Genomic DNA, 18509 nt, shown 5'->3' with positions numbered 1-18509 from the left:
CATAGAAAATTTTGCAAGTGAGAAGCCAGCACTAAATTCAAATGTAGTTTTTATTTGTAAAGTAAGTGTATTAAATACTGCTAGATAAGCAACAGGATGGAGTGGTAAGCATAAGAAGAAGCGTTAACTAGAACCAACAAAGAGGTGGAGACGTGCCTAAGAACGTCAAAAGGGCCAATTCCTCAATGACGTTTGAAAAAAAGATGCCTCAAATAATTGTCACATAGAAATCATTGTCACCAACTGTGCTTGCATTACAACGTCTGCTGCGTCATTACGCCCATCGTAACACAGCTACCCTCCTCTCCCCAACATCATTCCGCCTGCTGCGCCACTAAACAACCACCGCACAACACAAATTCACCATCATCGATTCCATATTCAATCCACCACAACCAACACAAACAACTGCCTCGCGCACACGCAATTTACGTCAGGGACTGGACCATGAGCGTGCAGAACGCACAGATATACTAACGCGAATCACCCTGCACTGACTACAGCCATCAAATGCCTCCACATATATGGTCCAAGAGACCCTTAGTCCTCACCCAAAGAATGAACACCGCACCCCTTTCAAACTAACTAGCCTCCCCATAAGCCTTCCACAATCCTGTGTGGAATAGCTCACCCTGCGGCGCACCTGCTGCTTCATCCACCCCTGCCGCTTCCGGCACCGGCTCAATTGGCGCAGCATTGTCCACCCCAATTCTTGCGCCAACTTCTTCCGTCACATTTCCGTTGCTGTCCGCCGCAGCCTCTGCATCCGCTCCCGTTTCCTGTTCGTCCAAATCGAGCTTCTCGCACCGACCAAACAGAGCTTCCACTGGATCGTCCGCCATGGGCACCCCGGATCCGTCCCATGCTTCTAATCCCATCATTCTCCCCCAAACAAGACCTCAAACCGACTTCGTCCACGGCGCCCACGGGCTTCGGATTCCCAAGGAGTACAGCCTTGGTACCACCCTCATCCACGCTTCAAACCATCCACAGACAAACCATCTCGGCCCAACCCCTACTCCTCCTCCATCTCCACAGAAGCTATTGCACCATCCTGTAAAATTTTCAAGACAATTTTGTAACCTGAGGTTTAGTCTTTTGGATCTAGTGATGTCTATCCAATTAGATGATGCATTGCTTTCCTGTGAACATTCCCGGAGGTTTTTTGAGGATTCTGAAGTCTCCCTCCTGCAAACCGCTTGGAAATCTATTGGACCCAATGCTCACCCGCTGCCGGACTTAGCCAGGCCTCTTTGTTTGTTTTAAATTAGAATACTCATCTCATGTGTCCTATTGTAGCGAATGTTTTTGTGCTAATCTTAGCATTCGCGCTTGTACTCGAGGTCATGTATGCGCCATTTGTAGTGGATAGTGACCATCTTCCTGAAGGTGACGCTACTCATATTCTTCGGACTCCTTAAGCATTACAACCCCGATTCGTGATTGAAACCTCAGCCATCGACTCTTAACTTCTTATGATCCTCTCTTCACTCGCAGCTCTTCTGACCGTGATCGTCAATCATAGCAGCTGAGCAGACGCACAACGTTGACTTTTCATCGGAGTTAATAGCTTGGTCTGATTGTTGGCGATGGTATTGCGTGTTGTTCTGATTTGGTTCTTGATCTGGACTCGGGGATTGACAAAAGTGCTGTGGCTTTGCAGGAATGTTTACTCTCAGTGAGCTGAGAACGTAGTAGACTATTCTTGGTGTAACTGTCCACCGGAAACAAAAGAAAACACTATATAAAGTATGGATGGGCGTTGCATGATCTGACAACTCGTTAGTGTTGTGTTCTCTCAATGCTTGTCAGGAAGGGAAAGGAAGGAACAGAACTAAGAGAAGGGAAAGAACAGAGTCCTTGAACTGCCTTGAAGTCTCGGGTAACTCTCTAGATACTTACATTTGTTGTTCCTCGAATGCTTGCATGATGATCCCGCGAGTTTTAATCTTGGACAAAATTAAAACAGAAATCTGTACAGGAGTACACGGATGTGCGAGAGATGTGCGGATACGTTGACAACTCACCCCAATTGAACGGTAAGATGGGGTAATGGAGATAGTGCAGTCTTCAAAAGCCGAGTGGTGATGTTCTCTCAGGTGAATGAGTCCCGAAAGATGCATGCACAGTGTCTCTCAGCGACCATGTTTCTCGATCCTAGTATACCCTCAAACCAAGCAGTTTCGTTTATTTTGTAGGTTCTGGCTGACGTCTTAGGAAAGTTCATTTGTTGGGCCTCCTAAGTGAGATTTTAGAATTTGGTAACATTCATGGAGAAACATCACATCGCATTTGGGCTACAGAAATTGGGCGACAGAAATTAAAGCGCATAGCTGCCCTCAGGAAGAAGCGGCAAGTGGTTCTGAAAACAGGAGCTTTGGGAGTGAATCAAGCACTTATGTCTCGGAAGATTATAGAGCGATGATCATTTCCATGCAACACAGTATTCTGTTGTGGAGTAGGATACCGGGAATCCACTACTAGATAAATTTTGAGCGGAGAATTAATTGATAGCCAGATTTGATGTTTCACCTTCATATTAGTGGGAAGTTAAGTGTTTCATAAGGCGGTTGCTGGACCGCCTCAAGTGGAAGGACATGTGAATAAGATAACGTAAGTTGGACCCCTCCAGTGGTCGTATTCTCTCCAATTTGATTGAGGATTATGAGATGCCAGTACTTTCCACATTTAGAACCAGGCATCTCGAGACCATTTGCGTTCTACAAACCCATTTACAGGATACGAGTAAGAAATACCCAAGTTTCGAAAACTTAGCTATGGACCGTCCCCCTCGGTCCCTAACAAGTCGACTAGAGCCCAGACCAGATGCAATGCCAACTACCAGTGTAGATACATAGGAGATGGGAAGAATCGCCGGATGAGAGAACTCAGCTGTTTACATTATTTATGCTGCGTAATAAGATATGGTACAGAAAATTCAAAGGGTGGGGCAAGCTCAGTTTCTCTAAGTCGAAATACCCTTTCAGGGATCAAAGCCGTCCGCTCTGTCGGCTTCCTCTGAAGCTTTGTTTGCTAAACTAATAGCTTTGTAAAACAAAAAACCCTGCACACAACGAAAGAGTCAACATGAGCAAACCTGAGACCCACGGTAATACCTTGATATCCAACACAACTTTGACCTAATTTAACCTGAGACTGAGTGTAACTACTACACAAAAAGTTGAATGGTCAATAGAATGGTGCCTAACATATCAGCAATGTACTCACCGCTGAGGGAAAGCCTGTAATTGCAAATACGCCCAAAATTGGAGCCCAAAGGGGACTGTCTGGCTGAACAACTCCGAATATGGGATTCTGGTTGAAATACTCAAATATAGAGCCAACCTGCAGCAGCAATGAACCAATTCAGTCAAGGAATATAATACCAATTCTTCAACTAGTCAAGCAGTTTGATCTATGTTGTGCTTTCTTGCCGCCTCAAGGATACTAACTTCGCAAAAGACTCTCAATCACGACCACAGCGGGGTAGAAAACAATGAAGCTTTAAGATAGAATCCATTTTCAATATGCTTTGCTTACTCCCTTAAATCGCCCAATTCAGAATCACCACACATTCACAAAGATAGATGGTCCATACTGCAAGGTCAATATGCAATTTGTAGAGAGACGGGAGAAGCAAGTCCCAGAATTCTTGCATTTACGAAACATATTGAGCGTGCATTCTATTCCACATCACGTACATCTGTTCGGTCGGAGAGTCTGGGAGCCCGGTTGTTATGAATCGTGTTTCCACGAAGCATTTTGACTACCACACGTTCGGTGGAGGTTGGTGTTCTTTGAGCAAATCAAGCCTCTATTGTTTCGTATTAATACATTTCTGGCTCTCTTCGGAAGGAAAAAAAGAACTACGGGTACAGCAGACAAAACCAAGGCTGGATGAAAAAATTGAAGGCCAGGACACAAATTACTAGAAAACAAGAAAGGGAAACATACCGCAGCTATGGCGACCAAGCAAGAGCCAATCAAATAGACGGGGAAAGGGAGGTCGCCGGAAGAATCAACGGGTGCGGCTGCCTCATTCCTGGCCCATGGTGGAAGCTCCTCAGTCCCCGGTTTCGCCCATGAGGGAGTAGGCTCATTTTCAGTCGGCTTATCCTCCGTCTTGGACGACCCTGGGGCTTGATCAGATTGAGATTGCACCCTCCATTGTCTCTGAATATCTCTGCGCCTCGAGGTCAATGGGAGAGCGCAGCTGGAGGAGCTCTGAGCACGGACCTTCGTCCTAGAAGAGGAAAAAGATGGAATAGAGAGGTGGGGACCTGCGAGAGACGCTGCGAGAGCCGCAGCGAAAGTCATGGCCACACAGTTCGTTACAAACAATTGCCCAAAATCTTATCAACAAAATGGGTCTCCCCTGCTCCTTTCAGGTTCCTCTCTCACTGCCCCTCGCCTCTCTACCCTCCTCAGCAAGCTTTCTCAATACTCTACAGTCTCGCCCGTAAACAAATTCCTCCTGGTCTACGAGAATGAATCCCTGTACTGGTCACCCAAATATCTCCTCCTCACATTTGCGAGGCAAAGCGAGGGCAAAAGCTACGACGAACCCGGCGGTGTTCCAATGGGTCCTCCACTGCTCGAAGCAGCGATGAGCGTGTGGGCCAATAGGCTCCGGGATCTGGATGCTATCCATATGGATGCATAACCCTCAAATGAGAGAATTCTTTTCTCCTGCCAACAAACCCAAATTGTCAGAAAAATCAAAAGCTCGCCTAATTTAAAACGAAATGAGTTCTGAGATAACACATGTCCGTTTCAATTGCTGTGGCTGGATTGCATAGGTACACTTCACGCAACGGCTTACTCTTTCTATCTGCGAGCAAATTCAGCAAGATTCCAATGAAAATGCATGGTTTCAGTTTTTAAATGTTGTATGCGCGGTTCATGTATTATCCAATAATAAACTGGAATCTTTCATTGATCTGAGTCATCATTTGAACCGAAAAAATCCTATGATTTGCTTGAAATACCAAGTTTGATGATGACTGTTTCATGATAAGTACATAAAATGAATCCTATGTTCTATATATTAGGATATTGATTATGGTGAACTATGGTTTGAGTTTTCGCATGGCACCTGGTAGGGTCTGTTTTCCCATTTATTGAGTAGTTCTCGACAGTCACACCTCAAGCGAAGTTCTAGCCGCTGAAGAATGATATAATTTAAGCATACGTAGGTAAAGTTCTGTGAAAAATTTTGATATCGTTTAATCACTTGGACCACTGAACTGCTCATCTGCGATAGATGAAAGGACATAAAAATTTAGAGATCGTTCATATTTTCATTTGTAAATGCCTTTCCAAGGCATCGTGGACTGTTCAACGAAGAGCAACCTTTAACGTTTTTTATTTTTCTTTTTCTTTGTCATGTACATAAATATATAAATAGATTAAAAAACCTTAAGTCCTTAAGCGAACAATATTAAACACTGATATACCCCAAATAGCATTTTATCCACAAAAGATTTCATTGGTCATATAATATCACAGAGTAGGAAGACAATGAGCCCTAACAATGTGCACAAGACCATTCATCAATCTACGGCTGGAAGAACAAAATGAATAGAAAATTCCGTTAATTTAAGGAAAAACCAAATATAGAAGTCTCCTCATGAGGTGGGCTGTGGATTTGACCACAAACTTGAGGATGGGAATTTGTGGACCAGCTTGTGTGCGAGAATCCAATACAATGTGGACTTTGTAACTTACTCAAGGAGCCTTTTCAAAATCACTATTTATTCTACTATTGCACACAGAAGACTATCCACATCCACTTGACTGTAGCACAGCCCAGCTACCAAAGCAGATATCAGTCAAAACCAATGTTTTTCAGTCTACCCTCTAGAAAATGATGCATTGTGGGACTTTCTCAAGGGCATACGAAGAAAAAAAAGAAGCAAATAATTTACATCACGAAGTGTTCGCTCATTCAAATTGAACCAAGCAGCTTAATACAGTTTGAATGATTCATGTGTTCACTCCAACCTCCAGAAAAGCTTCTTTTGGATGCTAGAACAGCAAAAAGCAAAAGCAAATTAGAAGGTCTTTCTCCTCCTACGCTCAACAGCCTACTCAAAAATGCGAAGTGAAAACCTTCAGGTTGATTGATTCAAGAGTTGATGATTAGAGAGTAAAGGAGCAGTTAATAAATCCCAGGGGGGAATCTGGGGGCAAGTACGTCAGAGTCTTTGACACAAGCCGTGATACCGTATAGCGTTCAAAGTATCAGCTACTCTAAGAAGCTAGGTACAAAGTCCTTCAGCTGCTTATAAAAATACAAGAGAGGAAAAATGATATAATCACAGCCAGCCTTGAGATCAACTAGTTTTACATGAACTGGGAAGGACATGCGAACGTCTCGGGGACTCTCAAAAGTTGTAGGGTTTGACCAACTGCACCGTCTTCATGAAAGTGGTGGACATCATCACAAAATATGAACAAAGTCCAGGAGTATTCCTCTCGGTCAAGGTTTCAATATGAACCAAGCAACACTGCACCGCAACATCGGAGACCAGAGCATCCTCGTGCGATGACCTCACTGACAGGCCGCAGAAGCGTGTCATACACGCAGAACTGAAACTCTAAAAATGAATGGACAGAACCACGATTTGATGCTCTCCTTGCAAACCACACCGGCAAAATCTTTGAGCTTTCACGCCAATCTTAGCATTGCACCACTGTGCATGTCGCACCGTTCTTCACGTAGGGCAAGTCAGGTCCTCGTGACCACTCTTGCGTACGAGTGTCATAAATTAAAACTAACCTCTCCTTATATCCCCGCCCGTTGCGGCCGCTTCTTCTCAATAAATCGTCTATAGATCCCCCAACCTGAACAGGCATGGCCAAATAGCATTTGAGGAACACCACTGCAGCCAAACTTTACAAGCTACTCCAAGTTAAACCTGATTTAATATTGTTGGTTCTTTAAAATGAGAAATTCACTAGAACAAGACACAACAAACGAACGAACGAGCATTGCATCCGATGATCGTGCAAGGTTGGACACAATACTAATCGACCCACCTGTATAATGTAAACATCACTTCCCATTGTCACGCAAGAGAATTTTAAGCAGTTGTCGATTCGCAGAGGGGATGGAATAGGAGGAGGTTTGACGCGGGTGAATGACTCGTCCCAAGTATCATACTTCCAGAATGACAATTCCACAGCGTGGCTTGTGAGCATATAGATAGCCCGTCCCACAACTGTGCAAGCAATAACGCAGCCACCCATCGGAAGGACCCTAGTCTTTTGCCAACAGTTCAATTTTGTGTCAAACGCATCCATGGATGCCACGTAAGCATAAGGCTGCGTGGTAAGCCCAAGCATGCTGCTGAATTTGAGTCCTCCAACCACATAAAAAACGCCATTCACTGCTGCTCCCAGACATCCATACCTCCTGCAATGACGGTTTCATATCAACCACAGTGTGGACTTTCAAGTCCATTAACCCAGATGTCAAGTCTGAACCATATCAACTTCTGTAGGACATACTTGTCAAACGACAGTAACTGACTACTGAGCCCGGAGCAAGTTATCAGAAGTATCTGCAGCTATGAGTTGACCTACAGACGTGCAGAAAAAATCCTGATATACCTATTTGACTTCCAGAAATATAGTACCTCGTGCCCTGAGACTTACCTGCGAGGCATATTTGCGATAGGCTTCCACGTATCCAGCTCGGGAATGTACATTTCTGAGTCAGTAATGGCATCTCGCCCAGAATCATTGCGATTAGCGCCCCCAGCAACAAAAATACGATCTCCAATAACACAGCAAGCAAACTTCTTCCTAGGACAGTGCATTGGTGCTCCACGCATAAGGGTCTTGGTCCAAGCGTCATAAACAATGGTGCACTCTATTCCTAATGATTTAGAAAACCGACATGGATTGGCTCCCAAGATGAATATCCGGTGCTTGATCACTGCAGGCTGTGCATAAAGAAGGGCATGATTCTCGTTGTGGTAACCGTTAAGCCAATCATTTTCCGCTATCGACCTCCCAGAGCACAACAAACCTGCTCTCCAACTACCACTTGACTTGCAATAGACAGCTGACAGAAATCCAGTCCCTGCTCCTCCAAATACAAAGAGCAGATTCTCCACCCTCCCGTTTTGTTTTCTCATCTCGTAAAACTCCGTTGATTTCAAGATAGATCGCCACTTTTGACACACCATCATGGCTGTCTGCAGCGCGGCTCTAGGCATTCGCGCCAAGCAATCCAGCAGAACGTCATCCGGAAGCGCAGAGATCGAAAATTGTGGGACACTGGGTTGCGGCTCAATCTTCTCATCCACAGGTGCCCGATAAGACCAACAGCCTTGTACAAGGTTGCGTAATCCGGACCTAGAGGATGATTTCTTCTTTAGTCCCGGCAGCCGTTTCGACACGGCCGCAGTGTTTGCTTCCATAGCTATTTCCAAGAAGAGACCATTCCCTCCTAGTTGCAATTGCAGTAAAGAGAAAGACACTCAACTCCAAAGCTTTCACAATCTCCGGAACAGCTCCGTGTGCTCGATGCAGTTAATAACTCCCAGTATTTGGGACATAGGAAACCGCATTCTGAAGCACGTGTCCTTCTCAACGATGTCTAACCTCGCCTTCATACTTCTCGTACTGCATTAGCTGTCTGCCTCTACAATAGCAACTAAGCACCTCACTCTCCCTAAATTGGTCCTCGTCCCTGATCCTGCTGAAAAAGAACCATCACTGTCTTCCTCCCGGACATTAAAGAGGCGATCAACACATAGACTCTTCGCGGGAATGGCTACGGAGCTGGTGAGTCCTCTCAATGCCTGCTGCTTGTGGCTTCCGCCATGGCGCTTGACCCAACTATAGGCAGGCGCCTAAGGCCGCTTGCGCTTCATGGCAATTTTGACCTCGCAGCCATAGCTCACGACTTCAGAAATGTAGGCCACGGCAGCAATATTCCGTTGCGAAAAATGCTTGCGCGAAAATCGTTAGCCCTCTGTTTCGACCAGCAGCGCGTCATTTACAACTGACAACGCCCAGAATCACATTGCATTGCCAGCATCCTGCCGAGTCTGCCATCTTGCGTTGCTTCCCGAGCTGCGTAACGATAGTTGCCATCCAAGCCCTTCCGTGCAAGCGTCATCCAGACCTTAGAAATGCCGCCACCGCAGGCCCGCCAACGAGGGTATTAGCATATTCCAATCAAGCAACAACGTGCCCAGTTGCAGTGGCAACAATTCGCGGATCTTGAACGCTGGCGTTCGTCACAGAACCAAGCGCTCATCCTACTTCGGTCTGGCTCATTCGAGTCACAATCCCCACCACCTACTGCACTTTGCATCTCTCCTCCTCACAACACCTGACCCCTCCAATCCACCATCCAACTCTCCTCTTTCCTCTCTACACACCTCTCTCCACAGTGCACATACCCTTCAACCCCAAGACACCGACCGATAACCTCTGCGTCCTTACAACCGTCCTTCGCACAACCCCGACGCGCCAGCTCCCAAATCACAAACATGCCACCAAATTCCAGAAGAAGCCAAACTTCCATCAATCTTCTGCAATCACCTCCGTCACATCACCATCATTAATACCAAAAAGAAAAGAAAAAACACACAATTTCTCACGAAATAAACTCAAGAGAGGAATTCTGAAGGTTCTAAACCCCAAGTCCAGCCAATGGCACGACGGTGCACTGGTCGTCCTCAAACCTCCTCCTCCACTGTGATTCCACGACGTTGCTCTCCATTACAGTGTACTTTTTTTCCCCAATGGTACCCCACCCACCATGGTCATCACCATCACAATCCCCAAATCATGCACAAAACTCAGCGCCCCTTCACTCCATGCACCTCCTCTCCTCTTCCTCTCCTCCTCCTCCTCCACCTCTCCTCACTCATCCACCACTCACTCACTCACTCACACACCATCCCCCTCCCTCGCTCCCTCATACACCACCACGTCGTGTCCGGTAACGGAATCTTTCAAACGCTGCCTGCAGCTACCTAACCTTCCTTCAAATTGTGGTCGTCGTCGACAAGCGAGAGAGAGAGAGAAGGAGAGAAGGGGCATGTATAAGTGAGTGAGTGCGACCCAGTAAGTTAATCCAATTCGTCAGACTTCGCTATACTTTACTGTGGTGTTGGCAACAAATATATATATATATATGTATGTATGTATGTATGTATGTATATATAATCCATTCCCCTGTGTTAGCAACAAACAAACAAACGGTGAGAGTTTCAGTCCCCCAGCCCAGCCCCAGCGTGTTAATTAAATAATGTTATCGATGTTGGTTTGCATATTAACCTCTCGTCCTCGTCCTCGTCCTCCTCTCTCTTCGCAAGTCCCATTCTCTCTCTCTCTGCCCATCCCCTTCGCTGCGTCGTGGATGAATGCATTGTGGGTGGATGAAAGCATTGTGATGGATGGGCGGATGACATTAGGCAGTTTGGTTGGTTGTGTCCCTTGTTGTTATGTGGACCCGGTTCTGCGTTCTCATTGGATGGATGATAATCTAACTTTGGTCTGGATGCTGCACAGCCTCCTCCTCCTGGTGCGGGTTGGGATGAGTCCAGCCCGATGGTGATGGATTTGGATGAACAGACTACTACTGCGAGCCCCATGGATGTATATTTCGATGGATGGGTGGATGGATTCTTCGCTGGTGCTCTCAGCACAAGACATCCATCCTCATTATTATTTTGCCAAAATAAAACGAATATAACTTAAAGCATTGTGAAGCTAGCTACCTGATTTTCAAAGGGTCAAAATAGTAGTGTAGAGACGAAAGCATTACAGTAGTGGGTACAAAAAGAAGATATCACCTTCTGTTTCTTTACTTTCTTTCTTTGTGGGTATTGTAAAGCTTTCGGTTTCAGGGTAAAATAAAATACCGCTCCATACAAAAGCATCTCACTGAAAAGTTAAAAAAAACAAAACACACATATTATTATGAATAATGTGTGTACATACACACACACACACACACACATATGTATACATATATATATATATAGAGAGAGAGAGAGAGAGAGAGAAGGCGTTGTTGCTGGACAAGGAACAAGTCTTCATTCTCTGCTTGCAATTAGTAGATTCAATGGGGCTATGATTTGGTAGGCACAAAAAACTGAAAGTGCTTATTCAAGATGGATGGGAGTGGGTCAAAGAGTGATGGAGCCCAAGTCCACATAACAGTAAAGAAGTATGTATGTATATATATCTATATATATATATAGATATATATTGAGGATTTTTGAACTTTTATGTTAACTTTGTCAACAGAAATATCACAAAATCCTTCTTCCAAATACATGGACTCTAATAGTGTGTGTATGTACATAAACATCCAAACCAGCATTGGGGGCCCTTGCTTTGTTGTTGTGGGAGGAGTATGTAAGAGCACAGTATTGATAAATAATAACACACATAACAATGATGAATTTCAATACAACCAAAAATAGCATAATCATATTCCATTAATACTACACAACAAATAAATATAATGATGGAAAAGAAAATACTCGTTTGGACAGAATAATGATGACAATGATGATGGTAATAATAATAATAATAATAATATTTGCATATTCACATATATACAAAATGAAAATAAACAAACAAAAAAAACATATTTGACTGTAAAAAAAATGTAATGGAAATGCAACCACATAAAACTTATTGTTTTGGTTTGTGGTGCATTTTTTGAATTTTATGTGTGTTTATGTGTAATTTGTTAGATTAATATTCTTAGAATACTTCTTTCACGAAAATTCTAAAAAAATATTTATTTTAAACCTAATTTTTGTTTAAAATTTTATGAATGTATTTTATTTCACAAGGTTTGCTTTACATAATTATTAATTACTTAAAATAATGGCTTTGATACTTAGAAATAATAAACCTCAAAAAATATAATAATATCTGATCAATAAAAATATTTTACAAATTATTTACTAAAATTAGCGAGTTGTTGATTTTGAATTTTTATTCATCAGATAGTTATGCTTCAAGATTACTTCTAATCTCATCATAATAACCAAAATACATGCTATCAAAATAAACTTTGTTTTTCATTTCCCAAAGCAAAAAATAAAATAAAATGAAAAGTCAATGAAACTGTTGATATTTTTAAGTTTTTTATTTTGGATTGAAAAAACTTAAATTTTTAAAGAAATGGCACATAGAAAAATCTGTTAAAAAAAACTCTTACAAACATATTACTGGATTGGATTAAGTTGGATATTACAAACAAAGCATCACAACTTGACTATATATATATATATATATATATTTGGTGCATATTTATCTATTTAATTACATTTTGGATATGTTGCTCTGATAGTGTTGTGGGTGGCATCTATGTAAGTCAAGTGAGAGAAAGGCATTTTACTCATTTCCAGAACTGCCACATTTCTCCTGCACCAAAATCATTTGTGTGAAAGTAAAGATAATAATTTTTAAACGTCCTCATTGAATTTCAACTACAATCCGTTTCTTATGCATGCATTTTTGTGATGAGATGCAAGACTTTGCTTTTTCAGCTTTCCAACTTTGTTTTCATTTTTCAAGGGAGTTAAAAATCATATCTTTCACTTTTTAAATATTTTTTAATAAAAAAATAGACATTCTTATTTTTTATATTATTTTTCTTTTTTAAAACTTCTTCCAACTTTTTTATTTTCTTCTTCTCTCTCTCTTTATGTATTTATGTTTGAGCAAAATATTATGAGTTAAGATATATACATGTATACACTTGTACATACATAATCAAGTTAATTGGTACTCATATGAGTGCAAAGTTGCAGAATGTGTAGAACTGTTTGGTCACACTTATCATCAACAAATGTCTTATGTAAACATTTTTTATGCACAAAAATTTGTTTCAATGTTGTGTTTCAACTGATGGATAGTGAAGCATGGATAGATGTTCTTTTGTCCTGCTTCATTTTCTTGTTCTTCTATATATTAAAATAAACACAAAATTAATGAAAATCAATTGTTAGAATAAAAATAATGGTATTTGTTAAAAACATTAATAACATACATTAAATTACGAACTTCAACTGAAGATATTCAAATCCAAGATATTATCTGAAATCTTTTTAGAACTCAAGATAATTCTATCAACTTCAATAATACATGCCCCCAGTTCATTTGCTATTGTTGTCATCCAAAAAGAAAAAAAGAGAATAAAAACACCAAGGATATGCATGAAATAGAAGTTGTCAAGTTTCAGTGTATACGTGTCTTATTACTATCAGTTCAAAAAGCATGTTATTTGATGTCAAAACACAGAAAACACAAAAATCAAACAAGAAAATATTAAATGAAATAGTCTAAAAAACAAGTCTAGGAACAACACCACGACCATCTTTATTTTGGTTTTTGAAGTTCAAATGCATTATTTATTTGCTTGAAAGACAATATTTCAACTTCAATTATAATAAACAATGTTATCTTGAAGAGTGTATGTATGTACATGTATAAAATATTGCTAATGTCACCACAACCTTCCACATACTCAACATATTTTTTTTTTTTTTTTTAGTTTTTTCTTTAAAAAAAATTATAATAAAAATAACTAAATAAATATTTATATTGTACCATGATGAAATGGTTGAATGGAAATAGCAAAAAAAAATCTAGACTAAATTTTTTATGGAGTTGTGATGACAATAACAAAAATTGTGGTGGTGTTAGCAATATTATATATATATGTATATATATATATAAACACACACACATGTAACTAGTGCAAAATTAAAGCACCTCAACACAAGTCCCTAACAAAAGATTTGGGGTTTTATATAGTTACTTTCTTTTCATCTTAAATTTTTGTATAATAATATTAAAAAACTACTCAAGATCATTAATTATAAATATGATTAAATATTAAAACATAATCAAAAGAGGTGAGTGTAAAATATTCTACAATATGCTTCAATTTAATATAAACATGTATGTGTGTGTATGTATTGAATTTCTTTCAACTATGCATCAAAGGTTTGTAATTGACATTGTCTTTGTTTTAGAATCTACCCATTTAATGTACATTAAACCAAAAATTCAAATATCAATACTGATCCTTTAATCTATGTATATATATATATATATATATATATATTTATTAACACAATATGTTTGTATGTCTTTTTTTAGTATTTTAAATAAATTTTTACAACATGATAGAATTAAAAACAATTGACCAATGTAATAAAAACCCTTGACTGAAACCATCAGGATATGCAGTTTCTTTCCAGTAGTACTTATTGACATTTTGCATGACATCTTCCATTGATTACAATTTTTTATTTCATTTAATGTATTTCAATTTTTATCGCAAGTCCACGTCTCAAAAAGTTATATATATATATATATATATATAGGACAACAGGGAAGTTCATTTTAGTGAAATTTAAGACCTCACCCTAACCACACAACGTGGTTCTTAGATGCCATTTAACATCAAACAAACATATTTTCCAATGCAAAGGATAGAAATTTTCAAGGCTTGGCTAAGTCCCCCAGTGGCTCTTTGTAAACCTCGTGACACAAGTTAATGCCATGAACGCAAACTACAATGGATACGAAAGTATTCCAAAAACATGCAATCCAATTACCTGAATACACCATACGTATTGAATACACATACCATAACAATGTATTCTACAGAACACCAATTGGTATTCAACTAGTAAATACATTCGAGAGTCCGCGATCGTAAAAGTTGGTTATCACTGTCCAGGGACTCAAAGTCTGCTCATCTATACCCCCTAGATTTTTGCATCCATCCACAGATAGCACGCATATAAACCATCAGAACACCTGTTGCAACGCAGTGTTGTGCAGCGTCCGTGCCGGTTTAGAAGTCCGTGGGCAATGCATGCATGCATTTGCTGCTCCAGGTTGAGCACGTAAGTTTGAAACGGATTGTGAGTGTATGGAGTAGAAGCCTGGCGGAATGGGCATCCGAGAATGGGCATGCGTGTTTCGTGTCGAGAGAAGGTGAATATTAGCCTAGGTGACATTCGTAGGAGCTCTGTGGAGTTCATCGTGGCTGCCACAACTGAGATCACCGCCATGGAGCATGGCATCGTGTTTAGTGCTGTTAAGAGGAGCATTGTGCGCCTCAGCAAGGCATCAGACGGTGGTGACGATGACCACATCGAGGAACAGAGGAGAATGACCTCTCCTCTGTTTCTGCGGTGATCTCCATGTTGTTACAGTTTGTCGCAGAATAAGTGAAGCGATTTTGCATAAAGCAATTGTGAGTCGTCGGAACTCTGGGATTTGAGTCGGGCAGGGTGCGGGCAGGAAGCGGTACGTTGTGATTCACAGGCTGCACTTCAGAGGTGCCGCGTCCTGCTTGGACAAGCTGCTTCATGTTAGATCATCTCATATTGGTCAAATTTCCTTACTGAACCTTCATTACTTCGTTAACTTTGGATGTCCATTATTGTATCGTTTTAAATTGTTTGATCTGAAACATCTTATGATGTGAGTTTCGTCGTTTTCTCGAACAGGTTAGTGGCACAGTTTTCTGATGTTACGGTTTGTTGACAATAATCGATTCGCTATGTATTTGCAACACATTCAGCAACAACAATTAGTATAATGTCTTGAAATGTATCGATCACTAATTTGATGGCGCATTTAATGCATCTATGTTATTGCATGCACCATAGTGTTGGTTCCACGTCTGCGATACATCTAATAATTTGTTGTTTTTGTTTCTTGATAACACATTGTGAAAATTTGGTCCCAAACCATGAGATAGTCATGTTTATATGATTCGGACACCAAGTTCAAGAAATTCATTCTGATTAAATCATGTTACAGAGTTATCATATTTATAAATACTACACTGTTAGATGCTGTAATTTGAACATTCAGCACCTTACCATGTTAATAAATCACGTTAAAAAAGAAAAAAGAAAAAAAGAAAAGCACGAAACACTGTTCAAAATTTATGTTATGGAAATGATTGTTATTGTTGTTCATTCACCATCTATGTATATGCATATACATATATTCATAAATGCACACACACACACGTTTACACATTTATGTATATATGTATATGCATATACAAAGATGTATAAATTCTGTTTGAGATGGTGTTTGGATTTTTTGTGAAAATTTTATCAAATTTCGAAAATTTTGTTTATATTACGTGGAAAAGAGTAGGAAGATAAAAATACAATCAAAATCATTCTCTTAATTTATTAATTTTTTTTTATAGAGCTGATTAAATATACTGGACAGAGTTTTCAGTATTTTAATGAATATAATCTCTTAGTAGTTAAATCAGTATACATGAAACTTGCAAAGTTTTTTTAGTTTAAATTTAAGGTTATTGCATTGTGTTAATATTAATTCCATGACGGTGATTCAAAAGTCTAGTAACTTATTTTAAGAAATTATTGTTGGCGACTACAACAAGAATATGGTGTACAATATTATTAGTCTATAATAATGCACGATAATGCACCAATTAATTAAATATGAGGGATAATATTAAATTTCCAATTTATTTTTAATAATTCTAATAAAAGAAATACTCATCAACACTTTAAAATGGAAGTTAACAATTGAGAAAAAGACAAACAAGAGATAAAATTATTAAGTTCCCACTTCGAGTTAAAAGGGCACAATCAGATGCAACAGTTATTTAAAATCCAAGAAACCAATATCAACATGGTAATGAAAATTAGTTGAGTGGAATCCATAATAAATACATAAAACCTCAAAATGTATGATTATTACTAGACTGGTCTCTAATCAGGTTATGATAATAACATTACACATTTTTCCTTATTATTTAATCATTTGATACTCGTCTAATATACTATACATCTACACTCCAACAATATGTTGCACAAGCAATTATACTTGAGAAAAACGAAACAAGAAAAAATATTCTGTGTAGGTGGTATTAAAGAAAAAAAAATGCCCCAAAAATATTTTAAAATTTATTTATAAAAAATAGAATAGAAACCTAAAAAGAAACAAAGAAATAATCAGCAAAACGTTTTAATGAAAGTGAAAATACCCTTAGAAGTAAACATCCTAAAATTTATAATGTTTTAAGGAAAATGATTAGCACCCCCAGACACACTGTCCTGTGCAAGTAGTTGTTATTCCCTGGTTCACTATAAATATTAATATCAGTAGTTTTATTTGGCCTTAGTTATCTTTGATTATTGGATTTTATTATTGGTTTTGGCATCACAGAATTGTTCCTTTGATCATATTTTTCTGTAAATTGGATTTTTATCAATAATGGTAGCATCAAGAAATTGAAGTAGTTGCAACTCATATTTTCTGTAAATACATATCAGCTTAAATAGTATAATAATGATAAACTAAAATGATACACATAATGAAATAAAATAAAATAAACTCAATATAAATAACTATAACTATAACTATATATACATATATATATATATATATATATACATGATAGCATTTTAAAGTATGCATGCTATTATTAAAGTTAGATGTGTTTGTTCCCACATGAAATAATAATAAGAAGCCAAAGTAAATGTCTTTTTACTAATCTAAGACTATATAAAGAGTGTTAATAATAATTCAAGTTTTCAAAAAAAATATTTACACATTGTCACAATTGTCGTCAACCTTTCATTGATTTGGGATGTGATTTGGGATTTACTCACAAACATCTCAAAGTGACTTATTTGTGTTTGTGGGTGTTCATCTATCCACGGGAGTGTAAGGGACTGAATCAAGTAGCCTTGCACTGGTGAAAACAAGATGAGCCAAGAGTTGCTCAATGCCCAAGATCAGCTCGCGGTGTGACATAAGGACAGGATGGGATGGTCACCTCCCCTCGACCCAAGGGAGCTTTCATATGGGGGTGTGAAAGGGGTCGAGTGGACTTTAATACTCTCGGGTCTCGGGTGCCTTCGTGAATACACAAGACCCTGCATGTATGTTGTTTGAGTGTCGATTAGATAGACTAGTCTTGGGAGAATGTGGGGAGAAGAGAGTCTACTTAACTCTCCTAGGTATAGCCCAAATGATGGTTGTGTGTGGGAGGCGACGACTTGGACCTGGCAGTGCATCTCCTCTAAGAGGAAGGGAGGTGAGGTGAAGGAGAGAAGTCTCATTGGGAAGAACAAGCCATGACGACGGCGGACACTGACCCGGTGAGGGTTCGGTGTGCCGCGCTCTCAAGAAACCCAAGGGTGAAATGCTCACTCTCTCTCACTCGTAGACGGATGGGTTGCGTGAGCTGTAGAACATGAGAGTGAGTATGAGTTATGAATGTTTCCGCCTTGTGTTTGCTTAGTTCTAATGTTGCTTCTGTGGAGAGGTTTGCAGAGGATTGAAGAGATCCCATAGTGGTGACGTTACATGGAGTTGTATATATGCTTCACTAAGATGACATTTATCTAAAAGAAGAACATCAATCAATTTGCGGTTCGCAAAGCTGACGTGGCCAAGACTGACACGTCACCAAAAGTTATCGGATGATTGGTTCATTAGGT

The 18509-nt window shown here is 39.7% G+C and overlaps 2 protein-coding genes and 1 long non-coding RNA gene across 4 annotated transcripts; all 3 read right to left on the bottom strand.

The window, feature by feature from the left end:
- Positions 1–34: 34 nt before the first annotated feature.
- LOC149988068 (uncharacterized) lies at positions 35–1247 on the bottom strand. Of its 2 annotated transcripts, none has more exons than XR_016505903.1 (2): positions 632–1247; positions 35–334 (listed from the first exon to the last, which is right to left on the bottom strand). It is a non-coding gene; the product is annotated as an uncharacterized LOC149988068 (long non-coding RNA). The 2 variants fall into 2 exon arrangements; XR_016505904.1 differs by having other exon boundaries at positions 644–1244.
- Positions 1248–2879: 1632 nt separating this feature from the next.
- Positions 2880–4477, bottom strand: LOC112289959 (uncharacterized). The gene is made up of 3 exons (XM_024535747.3): positions 3955–4477; positions 3229–3345; positions 2880–3064 (listed from the first exon to the last, which is right to left on the bottom strand). The coding sequence occupies exons 1-3, from the start codon at positions 4315–4317 to the stop codon at positions 2984–2986; spliced, it is 561 nt and encodes a 186-aa protein (XP_024391515.1). The 5' UTR covers positions 4318–4477; the 3' UTR covers positions 2880–2983.
- A 1664-nt stretch (positions 4478–6141) lies between these two features.
- On the bottom strand, positions 6142–8700 carry LOC112289713 (F-box/kelch-repeat protein At5g26960). The gene is made up of 3 exons (XM_024535187.3): positions 7660–8700; positions 7042–7417; positions 6142–6846 (listed from the first exon to the last, which is right to left on the bottom strand). The coding sequence occupies exons 1-3, from the start codon at positions 8427–8429 to the stop codon at positions 6682–6684; spliced, it is 1311 nt and encodes a 436-aa protein (XP_024390955.1). The 5' UTR covers positions 8430–8700; the 3' UTR covers positions 6142–6681.
- Between the last annotated feature and the right edge of the window lie 9809 nt (positions 8701–18509).

The sequence above is a fragment of the Physcomitrium patens genome, chromosome 12 (genome assembly GCF_059467195.1).
Source record: "Physcomitrium patens ecotype Gransden chromosome 12, ASM5946719v1, whole genome shotgun sequence".
In the NCBI taxonomy this organism is placed as follows: domain Eukaryota; kingdom Viridiplantae; phylum Streptophyta; class Bryopsida; order Funariales; family Funariaceae; genus Physcomitrium; species Physcomitrium patens.
This window is presented reverse-complemented; position numbering and strand designations above follow the sequence as displayed.